The sequence below is a fragment of the Thermobia domestica genome, chromosome 15 (assembly GCF_964235325.1).
Source record: "Thermobia domestica chromosome 15, izTheDome1.hap1.1, whole genome shotgun sequence".
Lineage (NCBI taxonomy): Eukaryota > Metazoa > Arthropoda > Insecta > Zygentoma > Lepismatidae > Thermobia > Thermobia domestica.
The window spans coordinates 53,325,403-53,346,321 of NC_137468.1; the positions used below are offsets into that span (position 1 = coordinate 53,325,403).

General features: G+C 38.6%; 2 protein-coding genes across 5 annotated transcripts in view; both read right to left on the minus strand.

The window, feature by feature from the left end:
* Nucleotides 1-334, minus strand: part of Cdk12 (Cyclin-dependent kinase 12) — a 119,541-nt gene extending 119,207 nt beyond the window's left edge. For 3 of the 4 annotated variants that reach the window (XM_081739696.1, XM_081739695.1, XM_081739692.1), the window contains exon 1: nt 18-333. The gene's annotated coding sequence lies outside the window, so the exon portion shown is untranslated. Of the gene's footprint in view, nt 1-17 lie in introns of all 4 variants that reach the window. The other variant, XR_014128427.1, reaches the window with a different exon arrangement.
* Nucleotides 335-7,105: 6,771 nt separating this feature from the next.
* Nucleotides 7,106-8,281, minus strand: LOC145671494 (zinc finger MYM-type protein 1-like). The gene has a single exon (XM_081740683.1). The coding sequence runs from the start codon at nt 8,279-8,281 to the stop codon at nt 7,106-7,108; it is 1,176 nt and encodes a 391-aa protein (XP_081596809.1).
* Nucleotides 8,282-20,919: the final 12,638 nt, after the last annotated feature.

Below are 20,919 nucleotides of genomic sequence, written 5' to 3' on the forward strand. Positions count from 1 at the left end.
TATGGTGGTGTACTCACCTTGCGTAGAACTTATTAATTGTCGATAGAGCCTCTGTCGACTAGTATTGACCCTCAATAATGGACGTATACTGGTAGCCGTCCATATTTATCGTCCCGTTTCTCCCATAGGGTTGAGACGTAACTTCTTCGTTACGGTTGTTTCTTTAATATAAATATATTATAATTCAGATAATACAAATAATGATATATGTATCTTTAATTATATTTCAATTCGATGGTTAGCTTTGAACCAAATTTTTAATAGATTATTTTAGATTGCTTGTTCCAACTTTCCATGAATCTTTTCCATGTATTACGTGACGTCACTGGATACGCAGAGGTAAGTGATGCGCAGAACACAACGCGTGTGCAGTATAGTTGCCAGCTAATAAAGTGAATGATTTAAAATTACCAAAAACTCAAGAGTATAAATTAATTTAAGATAATTGTTTTAGTTAATAAGTAAAATATCACCTTTGTAATTTAAATGATTCAATTCCAACGAACTTCTATATAAAGATAGCTCATTTTCAAATAGCAAAGTTCATAATATCAAATTTTCATCAAATAAGAGTATAGTTTTATAATATATCTTGAAAACAATTGAATATTTAACTAAAACCAGATCCTTTCGGATCCCTTTAGTAAATTTTCTTGCAATCGTTTCTAAAATCATGTAGGGCCTTGTGCAGAGACGTTCTGACATGTGATTAGTGCCATACTAAAGCGTTCGCTTAACATGACTCCTGCAGTAGTCAGACCTTTAGTATCACTTCAGTCATGCGTTAAAACGACTCTACAGAGGGCCCTAATGTTTTACTTTGTTCTGAAGGATAGCCGGACGCACAGTGGGTACAGCTGCACCTACATTAACTACGATCATTTTCCTACAAAAATCCATTCAGTTGTGAACTTAAGTTACTCTTTTCTGTGTTCGGTTCGTGTTACTTCACAGTAATACTTTAGGTTGAGAAGTCGATTTCTATGAACAAACTTTTGAAAATGTTATTGAAGAATTGAAGGCCATGTTCCGTTCAACAGCAGAATATCTGATACATTAAAAAAAAAAAAAAAAAAACTCTTACAAAGTACTTGAATTCAACTAGTTTACATAGTGAAACATGTCCTTTTATGCAATTAGGTTTTCTCAGATATTTTCATGAGTACATCCCTAAATTACAGGTACATGTATTTATGTATGTCGTTTCTTTCAATATGCGCATAAACGTATTCATTACGTTCATGTCAGCATTTTTTTTTCTTCGTGTCATTCGTCTCGAACCTGTACCCATATTACCACCATTCTGCGTCCGTCACTGTACTGAAGAATTAAATTATGAAATTATAATAGACATTTTCGGACAATTTCGTCCGAAGAAAACTCACTCTATTAGAATTAGGGTTGTAAATTTAAACTACTCGCTGAGCAAAACAATACGTTTATTGTAAAATTTATTAACGTGTAACAGTTTCACCAATTATTCACTTTGTCCTCATAAGATAGTTTCTAATGAATCCGAAATGGATAGTTGACGAAAATGTTACACGTTAATAAATTTTGCAATAAATGGTTTTGCTCATAGGCGCCGACACGAGGAAAACATTGGGAGGGGGCTCAACTACTCTAAATAGGAACAATGGATGTAGGGTTAGTTGGTTGAAAACCAACTGGTTTTAATCAGAGTGGATTTAGACACGTACCGCCTTATACAGAGTCGCTTTGACGCATGATTAGCATCATTCTAAAGGCCTGACTACTGCAGGAAACATATGTTAGTAGAACTCTTTAGTATGGCAATAATCACGTGACAAAACTACTCTGCATAAGGCCTATTGTAGCTTGAGCGGGAATGCGGCGTAGGATCGACACTGCGTACGATCGACACTGCGTACGATCGAAACTGCGTAGGATCAAAAAAATTCAGCTCAAAACCTGTTTCAATCCTACGCAGTTTCGATCGTACGCAGTGTCGATCCTACGCAGTTTCGACCGTACGCAGTTTCGATTCTACGCAGTTTTGGTCCTACGCAGTTGCCCTGAAATAATTTAAGTTTTAATCATGCGCTCAAAAAATATATATTTTTTCTCTCTCTCTTTAATTTGTTTAACCTGTGCAGCTATAAATTAGGGTTATATTCATGGACTCCACCCGACCTAAACTGCGTAGGATCGAAACTGCGTACGGTCGAAACTGCGTAGGATCCATACTGCGTAGGATCGAAACTGCGTACGATCGAAACTGCGTACGGTCGAAACTGCGTAGGATCCACACTGCAGGTAGGATGGACAAGTTACAGGCGTATGGATTGAGAATCAATTATGATTTGTAATGATGACTATGTCAGAAGTGTAATACTAACTTTGAAACAGTTTCGATGGAATATAATGTAAAATAGTTATGTAATATGAAGAATTTAAAGTAATGAAGAATATGATGTATGATGAATATTGAAGGATAAGAATAATAATAATGTTTAATGAATATTTCGATTGTAAAGATATTATTTCGTAAAGGCTGTCAGAAAGTTAGAGAAACAAAAGTTAGATAAAGATTCATATGCTGTTCTGTGTGTACTTGTCTGCGTAATATGAATGAAAATTTATATGATTTTATGTACAGCTTAACGACCCAATCACCAGTTATTCATATGTATGTCAACAACGTTACAATATTGTACTTCGCTTTGGGTTTTTCTCATTTGTACACTGAACCTCAAATCGATTTATAATTGGAACACGTACCCGTGGGAGTAGGAGCATTTCAATGTATTCCGTTACACTTCACAAAAATATTTTTAACCGTAAAAGATTCGAAATTAAACTACTATTCAAATAGAGAATAAAATTACGAAAGTTTACAATTATTACTGGAAATCAATGCTGTCATCCATTTTGAACATTTTAAAAGAACATAGTTTCTAATGTATTGAAATTTCATTTCTTATGAATAGTTTGAAACGTTGTAAATAGTTGTAAAGAACCTGGAGAAAATTCATCAAAATCCTCCTACAATGGGGAAGCCGTGTTAGACATAGAGTTAGTGGATGCAGATGGTGGCATTGGAAAAGTCCGGGTCTCCCGAGCACAGTGGTGATATCAGAAACCGGGCCCCAGCCATGAGGCCCCAGAAAAATGGGGTCCCAAAGTTTTGGGCGCGGGTTCTTTCTATACGCCTATTAAACATGGAATTGTATATGGGTGGTGAAGTTGGAAATGTTCGGGTCGTCTGAGCACAGTGTAAACGTCAGAAATTGGGCCCTTGTCTCAAAGGTCCAAAAATGGTGTCCGGAAATTTTGAGCTTGGCTTCATTATATTTTTCTTTTAAGCATGGAGTTATTGGATACATATTGTGGTGTTGGAAAGCTCCGGAACCTGAGACTCCAGAAATGAGATCCCAAAAGTTTGGGTTCAGGTCTCTTTTATTTGCCTATTTAACATGGTATTGTACTATAGTGTTAGCGTTTGAAAGGTCGGGGTCGTTTAACGAAAGCGGTAAGGTCAGAGATTGGGCCCTGGCCTCGAAGCTCCAGAAAATGTGGTTCCGAAATGTTGGGCTCGAGTCCACTCTATTTCTCGTTTAAGCATGGAGTTGTTGCATACAGATGGTGACGTTGGAAAGATCCGATTCCCCTCAGCACAGTGGTGGTCAGGAACCGGGCCCCCACCATGGGGTCCCAGAAATGGAGTCCCAATGTTTTGGGCATGAGCCCCTTCTATACGCCTATTAAACATGAATTGTTGTACGAAGGTGAAAAACTTGTATCTTCCTTAAAAAAAAAAAAAAAAAAAAAAAAAAAAAAACTTGTATCTTCCTTATAATTATTAGATAATAATCTCAGCTCCTAAACACGTATAAAAGATACCGAAGTTATATTTCAGCAAAAAACAATTACCATAAAACATCTCTTTGCATGTGTAATGACTGAAATGTATTATACTTTGCTTCCCTCCCAAATAAATAAATAAATAAACGATTACAGTCGATAAGCGTAAATCTGGCAGAACCTATTTTCCGAAATCTAAAACAAATCACGCAGATTGTTTATTGCTTGTTCGAGATTGTCCACATTACATTTTCGGTCTCGATTCTCCACATCACATTTTCGGTTTTTCATTGTTTGTAATTAACTATACCATAACAGAAATTCCCGCTACGAACAAATTACACGTTAGGTATACGCTTATGTGTCTCGTCTCGAGGACTTCTGGGCCGCGGTGGCTTAGTGGCAGAGGGTTCACACATGATGCGGGGCCCTGGTTCTATACCAACGTGCGCAAAGTGGGGTTTGTGGTGAACAAACACCGTGTGTGAGGGTTTTCTCGGAGTTTCCCTTTCCCACAACTCTTTCATTTCACCATTCCATTTATTCTCATCATCTGCGTCTCCTTTAGTCTACCCAGGATGACAGTCGGACATAAAACTTAAAGATTGCATTTTCATTTTCACATTTGGAGACCCTGTATCTGTGTTCCTTGAGTGCCCCAAATGCTAAATAATAATGGGTTGGAAGGCCCATGAAGTTTAGTACCTGGTACACCCATTATCTCAACTTGCCCAAAAAGTTAAGGGATCATGTTAAGTTAACGCCACAAAACTTTGGTTTTCACACCTTATTAACTATATTGGTCCAAAAGATGAAATTTGTTGGCCCGTCGATCTTTATCTCGACTAGCCCAGAAAGTTGGAAGGCTCTGGTGAAGTTAGCCCCCAAATTTTCGGCGCCTATATCACATTAATTATGGGAGAACGAAAGCTGAAATTTGGTAGCCCATCCAGCCCGTAGACAGTACTATGTAGGCCATTCATTCTCTGGACCAGCCCAGAAACTTGGGGGGGCTCACGTTAAATTAGAGCCCGAAATCTTTGGCGCGCATATCTCATTAACCCTTTCGGGACAAAATCGATTTTGGGGTTTTCGTAGACTTTCAGTTAATGATTTATTGCCCAAACACTGTTAGTCCGATTGATATCGTTTATGTCTTGTATTTTAGAAAAGGGGCATGGCTATTTTTTGGTGTAAGTTAGATTGCAGTGTTGCTAACGGGAGGGATTATTGAAAAAAATGTAGGAGTGAAATTTTTAAAAAAAAAAAATCCCTAGCCGAATTTCATGATTTCTTCTAGCTGGCAACACCGAAGCCACATGGGTTCAAGTCACCTAAAAAGAATTTTCTGGTATGTTGACGAGGTACAGTAAAAACCTGAAGTCGCTGGCTGCCATACAAAGAGAGAAAGAAAAAAACTCTCTCATAATACACATGAAATTTTGGCACTTCTTACGCGTCAGAAGCAAAAATCAGCATACATGGTGGTTCACCGGCTTCCCTAATTATCCAATCGTGCTCCTCTATGGTGCGTTTTGGCCAAGAATGATTCCAGATAGTGGTACGTTGGTTTGAATATAGCCAAGGACACTGAAATAATAGGGGGGAAAGGATAAATTTCCCAAATTTTTCGCAAACAATTACAATTAACATTAAATTACAATTAAAAAAAGTTTTAATCATTTGTTTTAAATATTTTGTTTTAAACGAAACAACCCTGGAAGTTAGTAAATTTGGGACGAAGCCCAAACTAGCAAAAACTTGAACTAATTACATAAACCTTCGATTGTGCCACCTGCAAAGTCTATAAAAGAAGTGACAATTCACAGCAACTAGGTAACTAAGAAAATGTTAAGCTAAGTCAACTGAACTTAACGGCAATCTTCTGAACAAGGAATTTGCCAACTTGATCAGAAGTAGTGTCTTTTGGGGGGAGGCTTCTCCTTTCTCTCTGCTAAGACAAGGCTTAGCTTTTTTGGCCCTCCTGAATAAGTCATAGTCCCCCAAGAAAAACTTTCTGGGTACACCCCTGTATGATTATTTAATTATGTTTGTCACTATTTTATTTGTCAGTTTCGTTTCTATGCAGTTTGGATCGTACGCAGTGTGGATCGTACGCAGTTTCGACCGTCGCAGTTTCGATTCTACGCAGTTTCGATCGTACGCAGATTCGATCCTACGCAGTGTGGATCCTACGCAGTTTCGACCGTACGCAGTTTCGATCCTACGCAGTTTCGATCCTACGCAGTGTGGATCCTACGCAGTTTCGACGCTACGCAATTTCGGTCGTATACAGTTTTGATCCTACTCCGGTTTTTCCCTATATAACTTCAAAAAATACTATTACTTAATATTCTGTGATTATAAAATAATTGTTTTTTTATTGTTCGATCATATGACCTTATCTGTTTTCGATCCTACGCCGGTTTTAGTTTCGATCGTACGCAGTTTCGATCTACGCAGTTTCGATCGTACGCAGTGTCGATCCTACGCATGTAACCCGCTTGAGCACCTCCCCCCCCGCTTCTTTCTGGTTAACAGTTTTCATTCGCTTTCTCCCTATGTACGTTCCCCGTTTCTGTGTGAAAATAATGGACTACTGACAGCTCGTCACAATGCAGTTAAAGCCCTCCCCTCTGGTCTAGTGGCTAGCGCGTGCAGTTGTTACACAGGGTCCCGGGTTTGATTCCCGGTGGGAGAGCATTGAACGACAGTGGGTCGGATTTCAGCTTAAATTGTAGATCCACGTCTCATATAGCCTTTCTGCTGAAAAGATACGATAAATGATAATCAAGTCAAGCAGTTGCAACAATTCAGAAACGATAATGGCTAAGAATTCACTATAACCAATAAACTGTTTAGCCTTTTATCGCATAATATGTTCAGTTCATTTCTGCAAGTACAATAAAACCCCTCAATAACGGACATCAATGGGACATGACTATTTGTTCGTATATGAAAGATATCTGTAAAATGGAGTGTTCTCCCCAGTAACAATACACATATTTTTTGCTGGGAGGCACACAAAAAAAAAGTTTGAACATTTCCAATGTTTGAATGATACAAGGAGACAATAAAATAGATGTAGGAATAAGATATGACTAGAAATTTTTAAATTTCTTATTAAATTGTAATATTATGTTAATATTAACTTACTTGTATTTAGTTCTCTTCCATCCAGGTTCAGGTTTGTAGGTGGCAAGCGGAGAATTACTTCTTTTTCATAGCAAAGGTTTGCCTGAGAATTTCAGTGCGCATTATAAATTCGTCTGCAATAAGATCAAGATCGAGTGCTGCAGAAAGTTCTTGATGACAATTTAAAATTGCTAACGCGTTGAGCCGTTTTTGTCCCATGGTAGATCGTAGATTGGACTTTAGTCGTCTTAAAGAAGAAAGGATCTCTCCGCTGTGCATGTAGTGGATGGTAGCTCAAAAATAATCGAACGAACTTAACGATTTCTGGCAACACGGTTTGAAGATAAGTGTGTCGCTTTAAGAAGTCAAGAACACACGTGAAACTTCGGAAAGGTTGGAAGCTAGTTTGTGTTTTGTGAAGATCAAGTAACATATCACGATGTAGCTTGAGCCGTTCGATATCTATATCGTCTTTGTAAAATTCGTCTATAGCACTAACATCATTTGTTTCACCAATGATAAACCGCTCACAGAGCCCTATAAAATGTTTTGTTTTAGTATGAAACCGTGATTCTAAACACTGTACTGCTGTGTCAATAGTTTCAAAATATCGTTGACGATATATCTGCTGTGGGTTTTCATATTCCTGGGGATTATTACCTTGATTGATCCGTTTTGGAAGTTTACTTGGTAGCGGGAGAGCTGGTTCTGAAAGCCCAAGTTCGTTTGCTTTTCCTACTATATCTGCCCAGAACGAGTCAAATTCAGTATCTGTTCGGAAATTCTGCAAAGCGAGCTGTAGGCTTGAAATCATATTTACAGCATCTTGAATACATAAAGTTTTCTTTTGTAATGCTGTATTTGCGCTACCTATGTGACAAAACAGCTTCATTAGCAATGCGAGATGAAAAAAGAAATCGAACGAGTGTATTTGAACCAGGAAGCCATGTGCTTTGGCACCAGCATCTAACTTATCTGATAAAGATTGCTCTGACATGAAATTCATAAGTTCATGGTAGTTAAGGTAACACGACTGAAGAGAGATATGCCATACTGTCATTCTTGTTGGACAAAACGGTCGTAAATTAATCGACTTATCATTTTCACTTTGCAGTTGATGAAAGAAAGCCAATCTCTTAGGGGAATGTTTTACAAAAACAATTATTTCCCTAACCAGGTTGAGGACATTTCGACAGTCTGTCACATTTCTTAAAGTATTTTGAACAACCAAGCTAGGAGAGTAAGCAAAGCAATGTACATAAGGAGCCCTCGATTCTAATTGAGAAATTTTTGCTTGAAATCCTCCACGTACGCCAGCCATATTGGAAGCGCCATCATAACACTGGCCTCTATAATACGTTATTTCCAGACTGAAACGTAGAAGAACATCTTGAATTATTTTGGAAAGAGTTTCTGAATGTGTGTCATTTGTTGAGTAAAAGCCTAGAAAAAATTCATCGATTTCAAGATCGTTGGTGACTATTCTAAAGCAAAAGAAAATCTGTTCTTTCACTGAGATATCTGCTGTTTCGTCAATAATTAAAGCGTAATACTTTGTAGATTTTATAATGAACACAAGTTGCATTCAGTGGCGTATTTACGATTTTGTTTCGGGAGGGGCTTTGCTAACTTTCGGGGGGCGCTTTGCCTGGAAATGTGAAAATTCTGCAAGGTATTTCATTTACTTTACTATACTAAGTAAGATTTCGGGGGGGGGGTTAAGCCCGGAAGCCACCCCCCTAAATACGCCACTGCGTGTGATATACATTTTTTTCTCTCTCTCTGTCTCGGTCAAGCCATAACTAGGGGTGTTCGATAAGGCTGAGGACCTATCGAACTTCGAGAGTAAAAATTTATCGAGTTGGCATCGGTTACTCGAAACCGTTCGAGTATTTGAAATTATCGAAGTTTCGGGTATTATCGAAATTTCGAGTATTATCGAAGTTTCGGGTATTATCGACATTTCGAGTATTATCGAAGTTTCGGGTATTATCGAAATTTCGAATATTATCGAAGTTTCGGGTATTATCGAAAGTTCGAGTATTATCGAAGTTTCGGGTATTATCGGCATTTCGAGTATTATCGAAGTTTCGGGTATTATCAAAAGTAGTGATGGACAGTTCGATTCCTTCACCTCTCCAATCATTCCTTCTTGCAGCCAAACTAAAAGCAACTTTTTTCATCTAATAAGTTATTGCAAAGTTGTATTTGTCGAAATCATACGTAAAATTATTTTCTGCCTGCCCCGTTATTGGCGCAATCGGCAAAGTGACTATTAGTAGACTAATGGTGTCTTGGGTTCCAATTCCATTCGGGTGATGCATGTTTTCTCTTCCCCTTTCTCTCTTCTGACACACTGCTTAAACCTTGTACAGATCTGTGGGGAAAAAACTTTTCCTTCACTTCATTGTTAAGGAGAGAAGTTTTAATATGAACACCCTACAATTATGATAACCTCGAATGCATTGTTTCTTCCGAACACTCCGATAATACCGAACTTTTCAAAATATTCAAGCGACTCGACAAATGCGATCATATTGATATATTTCTGTATTTGCTGCTTTCAAACAATTCGAGACTCTCGAACAGTTCGAGTGTCTCGAAGTTGTCTAATGTTTCTTACATTTCGAGTGCCTCAAACACCTCGAGAGTCCCGAACACTTCGAGAGTCCCGAACATTTCGGGAGTCTCGAACATTTCGAGAGTCTCGATCATTTCGAGTGTCTCGAACATTTCGGGAGTCTCGGTTATTTCGAGAGTCTCGAACATTTCGAGTCTCAAATATTTCGGGAGTCTCGAAAGTTCGATAATTCGATAAAATTAAAATTATTTATCGATGAAACGGTTTTGAAATTTTATCGAATTGTTATCGATTACTCGATTATCGGAACAGCCCTAGCCATAACTTAAGGATAGAGCTGTCTTCACTTCTCAATCGGAGCAAATGATTGAAATTGCTTCTGTCATCAGTATGACCTCTTATAGCTAGTCCCTGAACAGCCAAATAACGCAAAGAAGAAAATATCTTCAGTAAGGCAATTCTACTCTCTTTCGTCTGAATTATTTTACCATCAGAGAGCTGGGAAGATAGATTGATCTTGCTATTCAGAACATGAAGTTTTGAAAACGATTTTAGGTGACAATCAGAGCTTTCATGTTTTCTCATTTTTTCGAGCGTTTTCTTCCAATTACGGAAACCAGTTTCAATAAAGCTTAACTCCATTTTTGACGAAAACCTCAAAAGATTTTTCTCATATGCGTCTTTGCAAATTTTACAAAATGCCGCGTCTACTTTAGTGTCATAAAATAACCAAGAAAACTTTTCACCCCAATATAACTGAAAGATTCTTTTATATGCTATAGATCTGTAGATGAAGACGGATTGAAATTTCCTCTCTCCTCAACAACAGAAGCACTACTATCAATATTGTCAATCACTGAAATAGAAGATTCACTTTCCACTTTTATTTCGTTCTCACTATAAAACGATCCATTTTTCAAATGTTCAATTAACACTACTTAACCGCAAATAATGAATGAGTGAATAAATAAAACAAACACTTCACTAAAATTCACGCTCCTCTTCTTCCAGAAAACTGAAACTATAACACGTCACCACAATAATGTTTTATTTTTTCTGTCAACACTATCGATAAACTAACACACCGACAAGACAAGAAATCTTTGGAACAAAACACATCGGAGTATATACGTTATTACTGACTGCGTTATCTCCACAAAATGACCAAAACTCAATATTAGAAAATATAGAAAGAAAAAATTCAGGAAGGGAAGCAGGGTTGATTTTCTGCAACCAGGGGTCATAAACTCTTATATAAACTGCCATGTGTTGCAACTGCTAGCAGGGAAAGTTCAGAGGGCTTCTAGAATTCCTAGAAAGAAAGACTCACTATACTTGTCCTTTACATCCACTCATATAGTAATAAAACAACGGCAATTCTCTTTCTCTCTCTCTCTCTCTCTCTGTTTTGATGCTCCAGGAGGACAGCTCACCGATACAGTTACCAATAAAGAATTGAAGCTGGGAGCGGGAGAAAAAAAAAAAAGTATTCTCTTTCCTCTTTTCAATAAAAGTTCTGAAACAGAAAAATAGTTGTTTGGCAACACTAATTTTACTAAAGAAAACTATAAATATTATACAGTGAAACCTGTCTTTAGCGGAATCGAGCGGGACTTGCAAAAATTTCCGTTAAAGTCAGGTTTCCGCTTAGCGGAGGTAGACCTTTTTTTTTAAAAAAAAAAAATACATGCTTATAAAGGAGCATACTGAGAAAATATATTGCTGTACGTACATTGTTCGATTACAGTACTTCTTTCTTCTACGAATAAATACACAAAAAATTAAAATGAATACAAAATATACTATGCACGTTTTCTTTATTTTTCGAATAGCCAAGCAGGGTTTTCAGTGTACATTGCTGCTTGGCTGCTTGACTTTCCACATACACTTTAGCCTGAGAAATTATACTAAGTGAATCAGAATCATTTTTCCGTAAGGCAAATTTTTGCAGTTATTTTAAACTTCTGAGATCTTGATATGTATTTATTCTACACTCTTCTTCGAACTCGGTATCGTATTCCTCTTCTTCCTCTATCTCGTTTTCTTCTTTCCGACATTCCGTATGATTCTTGATTAAGTTGCGGGGATTAAGGACAATTTGTGGGGATGAATATGAGTAGTGTTTGGGGAAGGTCAACACTGTCCCGAAATATTTAACAAAAGAACGAACATTTTATCGCAGACAGTGTAATGTATATGTCTCACAAAATGTCTAAACATCTTCTAAACGCTTTAGTCCGGAACTCAGAATTTTCCGTTAAATGTTTATTTTTCTTTCCGTTGTCCGCGTAACACAGTTTCCGCTTAATGAAGGGACTTTTTACACGTCTTGTTCTCCAAAATTCATGGGACTGTGAAATATTTCCGTTTGAGACAGTTTTCCGTTTAATAAAGGGTCCGTTGAAGACAGGTTTTACTGTATATGAAAATGAAAAGGCACCTGAGTAGTTATTTTCTAAAACTGTCTGGAAAAAGTATTTTGAAGAAATAAGGATACGAAATCATAACTGAAATATTGGGGGCTCAGCCCCCTCATCGGTAATATTTGGGGGGGCTGAAAGGGTCTGAGCCCCCAGGTTCCGGCGTCTATGGTTTTGCTTAGTGGTGCTATTCTAATTCTTTAACAACCGGTTCTCTTTCTTCTTTATATACAGAAGAAGACAAAAAATCTAAAAAACACTTCTACAGGACACGTAAGTTTGGCCCTCCACTGTACAACACGTGTTGCGGTTGCCGATCGTTTGTTTTTTGTTTTTTTTTTTTTCAATGTGTCATGTGGACCTTCCTCTTCCGTCAGCAGTAACCAGTTCACCTGCGAGTGTCGTGGTGTGAAAGTGGTGAGGTAAAATGGGCGACCTGACAGATTTCCAAAGAGGCATGATCGCTGGTGCCCGTCTGGTTGGAGCTTCAATGGCAACAGTGGCGAACATTGCGGGAGTATCGAAAGGCACTGTGTCTAATGTCACGAGGGCATACACAATTCATGGGCAAACGACGTCTGCAAAGCACAACAGTGGTCGAAAGACAATCCTGTCAGGGACCGGAGGGCATTAAAACAAATTGTAGCAGCTAAAAAGAAGACCACTGCAATGAAAATTACGTCTGAACTCAATTCCGCCTACAGAACCCGGTTTCATTGAAAACAGTGAGACGGGAACTTCATAAAATGAAAATTCATGGCAGGGCCGCTTTCGCCAAACCCCTGGTCACAGCAGTAAATGCGAAGAGGGGTATCCAGTGGTGCAAGGACCAGAAGGTGTGGACTCATGAGGAGTGGAAACACGTAATGTGGTCCGATGAATCGACCTTCACCTTGTTTCCAACAACCGGTCATGGAGAACACCGTCGCAGGCCTATGATACAGACTGTCTGCTCGCAACTGTAAAGCATGGGGATGGTTCTGTTACAGTATGGGCAGTGATATCGTAATTTTCTGCAGGTCTCATCATAGCCCTGCATGGAATGATGAATACTAAGGCGTATGAGGCCATTTGGGGGGTCCAGGTTCTACCCCCATGGCCCAAATATTATTGGCCTTGAAACCGGGTTCTGTAGGCGGAATTGAGTTCAGACGTAATTTTCATTGCAGTGGTCTTCTTTTTAGCTGCTACAATTTGTTTTACCCATGACCCTGACGGTGATGGCATCTACCAAGATGATCTGGTACCCTGTCACAGTGCAAAAACGGTGAAATCATGGTTTGAGGAGCACGACTAGAAACTATCACACCTCTCCTGGGTCCCACAATCACCAGATCTAAACATCATTGAGCCATTGTGGTCTGAGTTAGAAAGGCGTGTTTGGTCTCATTGCCCTCCACCAGCATCCCTTGATGAATTGGAGCATGTTTTGGAGGAACAATGATAAAAAATTCCACACACCACGATTCAGGACCTGTATACGTCCATTCCATGTCGGATCCAAGCTATTTTGGACGCAAAAGAAAAAAAAACGCGTGTCCAGGTATGATTTTCACACTTTTGCAAACGTGTTAGATTTTTTGTCCAACCTATATATATATATATACGAGAAGTATTTCAAAAGTAAGAGCCGTCGACGTATAGTGAAATGGGATGGGCCGGAACACGATTTCACGCATGAAACGCCAACGACGGACTATTGACAAGGCCACTACAGTGGTTGTCTTGAGCCAGTAGGAGTTTGGCAGCCAGGAAGGCAGATCGCAATGACCGCGAGAATTGTTTCTCCCGCTAGTTGTGAGGTGCGTGGTGTGAACGTTATTGCTTGTAAAAGGCAAACTTCTGCTGCTGATATTCATCGGGAATTGTGCCTCGTGTATGAACCTACAGCAATGAGTGCAGAAAAGGTTTATAAATGTTGACGTGAGTTTCAAAATGGTCGCACCAACGTGCACGATGAAGACCGGAGTGGCAGCCTAGTGTTTAGACGTATGACCTCGTGGAGCAAGTGAACCAAAAACTGCGAAGTGTTCCGCAATTGACGATCAGTGCTCTGGCTCATGACTTTCCCCATGTTGCGCGAACCACCATCTACAGAATTGTCACAGAAACGTTTGGATATCACAAGTTGAGTGCAAGGTGGATGCCGAAAATGCTAACGGACCAGCACATAGAGGAACGAATGTGCAGTGCCTGGCAGTTTTTGAATCGCTATCGACAACAGGGAAATGATTTGTTTTCCCACATTGTGACGGGCGACAAGACATTGATCTCGTACACCAACGCCGAATTCAAACAATAGTCCATGGAGTGACGCCATTCAGGTTCCTTCCAAATGCAAACGGTTTAAGCAATCCCCGCATTCGAGTCGCAAAATGATGGCTACCGTCTTTTGGGACGACAAGGGCGTCCTGTTGGTTGATTTTTTGGAATGTGGGACAACAGTTACAGATTCAAAATCGACGCAGCGGGAAACTGTCGTCTGGAGTCATCCTCATTCCGACAACGCGCGTCTTCACACCGCTGTCGTCGTCGAGAAAAAGATCCAAAATTTTCGATAGGACCTGTTTCAGCACCCTCCATACAGTCCCAACCTTGCCCCCAACCACTAGCGTGCGCAGGAGATTGGGAATGTGGGTGCCAGATATAAAGTACCACCATATGGAATGTCGTCCTTCCCCCCCTTTCCCCTAAGAAAAGATAGCGTCATTGCTCCCGACGCTGCGTCGGCGACACACGGCACACATGGAGACGGGAAATAATTTACCACGTAATCTCTTCTCAGTTTGTAAAATTCTATATAAAAAAAAGTTTGTCTATATAAAAAAAAAAGTGGCACCCATGTTGCGCACGCCTATGCCCCCAACGATTATTTCCTCTTCTTGTGTTTCAAACGGTGGCTTGGCGGACAACAGTTTGAAAACAACGAGGATCCAGTGCTTAAAGTGAGCCGGTATGAGCCGGTTATGCATCCGAAAGTTAGAAAATAGGCCGGTATTGCATACCGGTAAAATAACTGATTTAAATTGTAGTTTGCGTGTACAAAAAATGTACCTTCTACGCGTGTTTAATCCTGAGCCGTATGTTGTCTTGGTTACGAAAAGAAAGGCGCAGTGCAGACTACAGAACTGTCAATTGACATCTTTTAAGATAACACAACGTGAAAAGAAGGAATATGGACCCTATAAGAAACTATGGTAGATACTGTGACTTAAGGTTCAGAAGGCAGATTGGTAAAAATAGTTTAAATATTCTATTCGTGTTCTAAAGTAGGCCTATGTACAGTCCGCATCAAAAAACCTGCAACATGAGCATGTAAGTTTATTGTGAAAGGACGAAGTCTTTTGCTCCAAAATAAGTGTGTATGGGACGACGCCGAGGTTTCTCCTGGCGTGATTCGTGCCACTTAGACGTTACGTTGATTCCCTGCGCTGTTAGGCGTAGTTTCACAATATACTTATATGCTCATGTTGTAGCTTTTTTGCTACGGACTGTACAATGTGTTTTTTATATTTTTAGAGGTCCACACTTATGTAGAAATTAACAGAATTTTGCACTTTGAGCTGACAGAAAATTCATTTTTCACATCCTAAACTTGCTGCACAAAACATTTTTCTGTTCACTGGATTTATATTACGGTACGTGCTGGTAATTATTTATCGAATATTGTGATGATTAGCATAATTCAAAGTTTTCATATTATTGAATGGAATACAATACAATGAAATACAACGGAAAACAATATTCATTGATTTATAAATATCTATTTCTATTGGATTGATGATAATGGGGAGCATAAACATTTACATATCAGTCCTCACTCACTCACTCTCTGTCTCTCTTTCTATAGATTTTTAAATTCGAAAATGGTGCAAAAATGTCAGGAGTAGAGATGCTATTTAGGGTTCTGTCAAAATTACTGCTAGGGGTGGGCACTAGTCGAGCTAAAACTCGACTCATATCAAACTTGACTCAAATTCGAGTCGGATCAAATGTAATTTTTTCGGGTAGAGTTCCGAGGCGAGTCATTGGTTTTGAGATCAAGTTTCGAGTCGAGTCGAGTTTTATATATGGCTCTCTCGTTCAGCTCGTTTTAACTCGTTTCGAAATCATGGCCTGATTAGCCTGGAAAGTGACAGCCATGAGAAATGTAAGCAGTAATGTGGAATACTTTTAGTGTTGCTCACGACAGGGGACACTGCTCACATCTCGTTTCGTCTCGATAACAAGAAGACAATAGCTTTTTATAATGAGGCAGCCTCAAATGTTGTGAGCATCAATATAAGTATATACTGTAGTTTTTACCATCAAAGCTGAGACCTGCACGGTTGAATTTTGAGCCCAAGCAGAAGCTCGACCGGGTTGTGATGTCAACCAATTCGGCTTAATTCAACTGAGCGAACAGCTCGAGCCAGCTCGGTTTGGATGAGCCATCGGCTCGGCTCAATTGTACAGATGGCTTGAACCGGCTTGGTTGTGATGAGCCACCAATTCGTTTTGACTCGGCTTGGGCGAGCCATTGGCTCGAACTGGCTCGGTTGAAATAGTCGATCGGCTCGATTCGACTCGGCTTGACTAACCCGATAGCGCGAGTCGGCTCGGTTGGTGTGAACCATCAGCTCGGTTAGGTTCTGCTCAGGTGGGCCATGAGCTCGAGCCGGCGCGGTTGGAATAAGCCATCGGCTCGAGCCGCCTCTGTTGGGTGAATTGTTGGATCGGCTCACTTCTCAGTTCGGCTCGATACTGAATGAGCTTTGAGCCGAGCCGTTGACAACCCTAAACCCGGGCCGAGCAGTTTTAAACATGTTTGGCCTGCACCCTATAACTTTTAATAATTTCAGGCTCGAGCCCGAGTACTTGCTTCTCCGGAACTCAAATCCAGAAACTCGTGAATGATGTCCTTGCCTCCTAGACTTCAGGACTAGCGATGTCGGCAGTCAACTCGTTTTTAGTATTCAGATACAAACCACCTATCTTTCATGTTTATACACGGTGTAATAATAATAATAATAATAATAATAATAATAATAATAATAATAATAATAATAATAATAATAATAATAATAATAATAATAATTATAGATTAGTAAATTGTATCATTGATAATAGAATATTTATATTGTCTATGTTGGATACTTGAAGAGAGTACTTAAAACTACACACAGAATTTGGCTCGTTTTGGCTCGACTCGACTCGAAGCTCGAGTGAGTTGGAGGAAATTTTTCGAGCCGAGTTCTCGAGTCGAGCTCAAAGATCTGTTTCGAGTCGAGTCGAATTTCGAAGAAAACTCGCTCGTGCCTATCCCTAATTACTGCTCTAAGTGGTCATATTTGTTCCATACCGTCACCTCATCTGATGTCACTTTAAGCACTGCGAGGATCTCAAGACTTCCGTTTGCCAACTGGTTCCAATGCCAGGCAGGAAACTTCTATTCAGAGGGTTTACTGAAGATGGTGCAGCGTTACGAAAAGTGTTTGAAACGGCACGATGATTATGTGGAAAAGTAGAGTAGCTCCGTAGGCACATATTTCTGGCAATAAATCCCCTTCTGGACACGCGTTTTTTTTTAATCATCAAACGGCCCTTACTTTTGGAATACGCCGCATATATATATATATATATATATATATATATATATATATATATATATATATATATATATATATATATATATATATATATATATATATATATAGGGCGGCCCACCAGGGAAGGGCCATGTTTTGAGAAATGACAGTATGGTTCATGACAAGTAATCATTCGAGATATCGATGAAAAGACCAATATTTCGTACATATTGCTTCGAAGACACAATCTCTGGAACTGATGAAAATATCGGAATCATACAAAAACAAATAGATAACATACGTAATAGGCATTATATACATATCACATTCATATACTCACAGGTCCCAGTATTTCGGACGAAATTCCGGAATTCGTATTCAAAGTTCTGTCTGCCCATTGAATTGAAATAATTCAAAGTTGCTTGCTTCACAACAATGTAAACAAGCGAGAAAATAAAGAGGTGTTTTCAGAAATTTGTTTGGCGTCTTTCTTTCACTCGTGGCTAGATCTTGTGTGTGTGTGTGTTTATGTTTGGGTATAATAAACGGTTCTGCGAACTCGAAATATTTTAACAAGCGGTTCTCGCGAACCGGCTGAATGGCACCACTGGTTTTGCTCAATGAATAGTTTAAATCAAATCTAAGTCTATAAAAAACAAAGTTTGTACCATGGTGGAAAGACTACAAGGTGGATGCAATGCAGTGCTACGTTCTTGTCGCTCTGGCGCATGACGTCATCTTGGTCGAAGACGTGGCCAACGAGTCAGATGAACTTTTAATAAGCGCTTGCTTGCTGGTATCTTACACGCAAACTTCTCTTCTATTTATAGTGAACTTCAAGGAAATAAAAATTTTAGTACAAACAATAATTATATAAACGAAATGTAATCAATGCTTAAGCTAACTGAATTCAAAGGAAGATATTTACAATAGGAAAAGAAACAGCAATATCAGTTCATATTAAACAACTTCGAAGCTTGAACAAGCCAATATTACTCACTACATTTTCTGCTTTTCCTTTCTTGCTTTGTTTTCTTTTTTAAACATCTGAAGTAATACACTCGAGTATGTATAGGCCTGAATAATCTATAACACGGTGTGTCGTTAATGCATTTCATTATTATATATTTATGTATGCTCAAGTATATTTTCGTTACACATTGATCGGTTTTGATTTGACTATTATTATTATTTTGCTTGAAAGATAATTCTTTACTGATGACCCCATATAAATTTTGAGAATATCTCAAGCGAAAATTCATGGTTTTCGTAAACATAAATGCACGTACGTATATTTTCGTTATGCTTGGGCAGTTTTTTTAAGAGGTTGCTCCCACGTAATTTTCGTCAGAATCTCAGGGGAGGTTCAAAACTTTATTGAGCAGGGACGCACGTATTTAATATTTTAAACATTAATTTTATTTTTGATTTATAAAAAAACCCATCTTATTTGAAATCGCTGAACACTTATTTATAGAATTTGTATTTAAACAAAAGGTTTGGTGAAACTGACAGTTCTCTGAATATTAGTGTCAAATTTACGCCATAACAAACTGTATTATTAAACATTTGTACGAAATAAAACGTTACATATATTATTGTGTTCTAAAATATATAGAAATAAATATGTATATACAAAGCACCTCAAACAAAGAAATTGCAACTTGACTATTTCAAGCAAGAAACAAAGCATTAGGCGTAGATGAAGACGATGTAGGGGTATTACAGCTAGACTAGAAAACATATAAACCATAAAATTACATAATTTTCTTAATTTTCTTGATAAGTTTTCTCTTTTCTGTCCCGTGGAATAAAGAAGACAAAAGGTAAATGCAAGTGAATGATTATGTGGAATTTGGTGGAATGAGAATGCGAGAGTACCCCGAGAAACTCACGCACACGATGTTGTGCACCACAAACTCACTTGATCGAGAAGCGGACCAGTATCCCTTGCACCAGAGGTGATCCTTCTGCCACTGAGCCACCGTGCTTCCTTGATTGGTTGAGAATCTACCATATTTTAAAATTTACTGCAGTCATTCTTAATTTTGTAATTCTGGAGGGGGCCCCTAAATATGTATATGTAATTATCCAAAGTTATGATTAAAATTAACAAAAATTTCAAAATCTGAGTGTAAAAATGCCCCGACAATGTCGCCCTGACATGGTAGGTGGATATTTTATTCTCTTGATCTAATACATTGTTATATATCTTTGTAACCGTTAATCGTTATTATGAACCTTCCATTCGTTAGTTAATTTGAAGTGCAACGTCCCGTTTTAGCACCGAGGCTACAGGGAATGCAGACCTCCAGAATGAAATGGGACCTGAACTACTTTAACGCGTTCAATGCTCTCCATTTGCGTAACTCCAGGGAGGTAAGCCCCCTAGATCAGCGTTTCCCAACCGGTGTGCCGCGGCACACTGGTGTGCCGTGAGTGGGCCACTGGTGTGCCGCGAGGAATCGAAACAAAATTTTATAGCAATCAAATTGCAAAACGTAGGGAAATATATATTTGTATTTTACATTACTATGAACCTCTACTATGAATCTACAATTTTAAGTTTCATACCAGGTTACTGTTCTGTACATTTCTAATGTTGAAAAAAGTATTTGTTATCATTTTTATGACCATTATAGCTTCTTTATTGTTGCAGACTATTTCGTAACTTGAAGATTTAAAATATCATTCAATCCTTTCAACAAATTACCTACATTTGTGTTTTAAAAGTATAGGAGATTTGTTTGTTCGTTTGTTATTTAGTGATCTTCCTTCTTAGTAAAAGGCTGGATACAGTTTTTAAAAAAGAAAGCGTATTTTTACAAACCTGAGTCAAATATTTCATTGCAATTGTTTTCTATATTTAAATTAGAATGAAAAATAAGCATAATGATTTATCACGAGGAAAACCAGTGGTCGAGCTTTCTTCTCTGTGAGGAGGAGATCAATAATAATAGAAAAAATACCTCTGTGTTTTATATTTACAAATAATAATATCTATAAGTGTGCCGCGAGAATTCAAGTAACACCCATAGTGTGCCGCAAGTTGAAAAAGGTTGGGAAACGCTGCCCTAGATCATCGTGCCTCCCTTCTCGAGTTACATGCCTGCCTCTGTGAAGAAAATTTTGTCTCAATATTTTATGTAGAAGGAATGATGATAGAAATGATCACCTCTGTCGGTTCCCCTCCCTCATGATTTCGAATCCAGGTCTTGCCTCAAAGTTCGTCTTTTTAAATCGTACTATTGGATTTTTGTATGCAGAATCAACACAAGCTACTGTAGCCCTATATACTATTATTACATACTATTAATACTAAAAAGAAACTACATAATGAAATCGCTTTTTTATAATTTCATTTAACATTGCGTTTATTTATTACTTTTAT

Bases quoted from the DNA above. Each gene is read 5' to 3' on its own strand.
- LOC145671494 (XM_081740683.1), bottom strand. From the start codon at position 8,281: ATGGCTGGCGTACGTGGAGGATTTCAAGCAAAAATTTCTCAATTAGAA.